We start from the raw sequence: 851 nt of genomic DNA, 5'->3' as shown, positions 1-851 counted from the left end.
CTACTCACCTCCTCCTTTTTAGCACTTTCCAAGTGCTCAGCACACAGCTCTTTAGAGGACTCTCCAGCAAGACCTTCTTTCTCAATACTAACCCCTTCAGCCTTGGTTTTCTCAATGGAGGATGCTCCACAAGTGATTGTTCCATAATACTCAGCATTCATCTTTGGGGATTGTAGTGGATAGGAGACAGCTTTGTTCACATTTAGGAGTGTGACCTTCTTGTTGGCAAAGTCTATGAAAGCTCCCATTTTTGTGAGAAATGGAGTGCCAAGGATCAATGGGACTATCTTCTCAGTTGCCATCTTCAGAACAGTGAGGTCTATAGGAATGGTGCATGCTCCAATCTTCAAAGGGAAGTCCTTGATGAGACCAATAGGAGTTGTAGAAGAGGGATCTCCAAACTGTAGGGAAGATGTGTTTGGCTCCATGCGCTCAATCCCTAGACTCTTCATCATCTCCATTGAGATCACATTCACACTTGCACCAGAATCAACAAGAGCATCATCAAAAGTGAACTTGCCAAGGTTGCAAGGCAAGGTGAACATCCCTTGAGACTCAAGCTTAGGGAGGGACTTTGGAGGGATTGGTGGATCAATCTTCAGAATGGAGATGTCCAAAAGCTCGGCCACTTCAGCTTAGTGGTCTAGAATGTCGTTGATGAGCATCATCTGGACATGAGCTTCACGCATACCCGAGATTTCTGGAAGCCTGACCCCAACATCACCAAGATCTTTCCTGAACTTGGAGAGCACCTTCTTCTGAGATTTGGTGAGAACTCTTTGGGGGAAAGGGAGATTATCATAAGGTGATATCTCAACCTCAGTGGCTTCCTCTAGCTTAACCTCTTTCAG

The 851-nt window shown here is 45.5% G+C and overlaps 1 protein-coding gene across 1 annotated transcript in view; it reads right to left on the bottom strand.

Moving 5' to 3' along the window:
* Nucleotides 1-635: 635 nt before the first annotated feature.
* LOC106336692 overlaps nt 636-851 on the bottom strand; it is a 1,332-nt gene continuing 1,116 nt past the window's right edge. Inside the window, exon 2 of the mRNA XM_013775612.1 lies at nt 636-842. Within this exon, the coding sequence (XP_013631066.1) occupies nt 636-842 (207 nt within the window). The remainder of the gene's footprint in view (nt 843-851) is intronic.

This window comes from Brassica oleracea, chromosome C1 (genome assembly GCF_000695525.1).
Source record: "Brassica oleracea var. oleracea cultivar TO1000 chromosome C1, BOL, whole genome shotgun sequence".
Lineage (NCBI taxonomy): Eukaryota > Viridiplantae > Streptophyta > Magnoliopsida > Brassicales > Brassicaceae > Brassica > Brassica oleracea.
The sequence above is the reverse complement of the archived record's forward strand: the minus strand, read 5'-3'. Positions and strand labels throughout refer to the sequence as shown.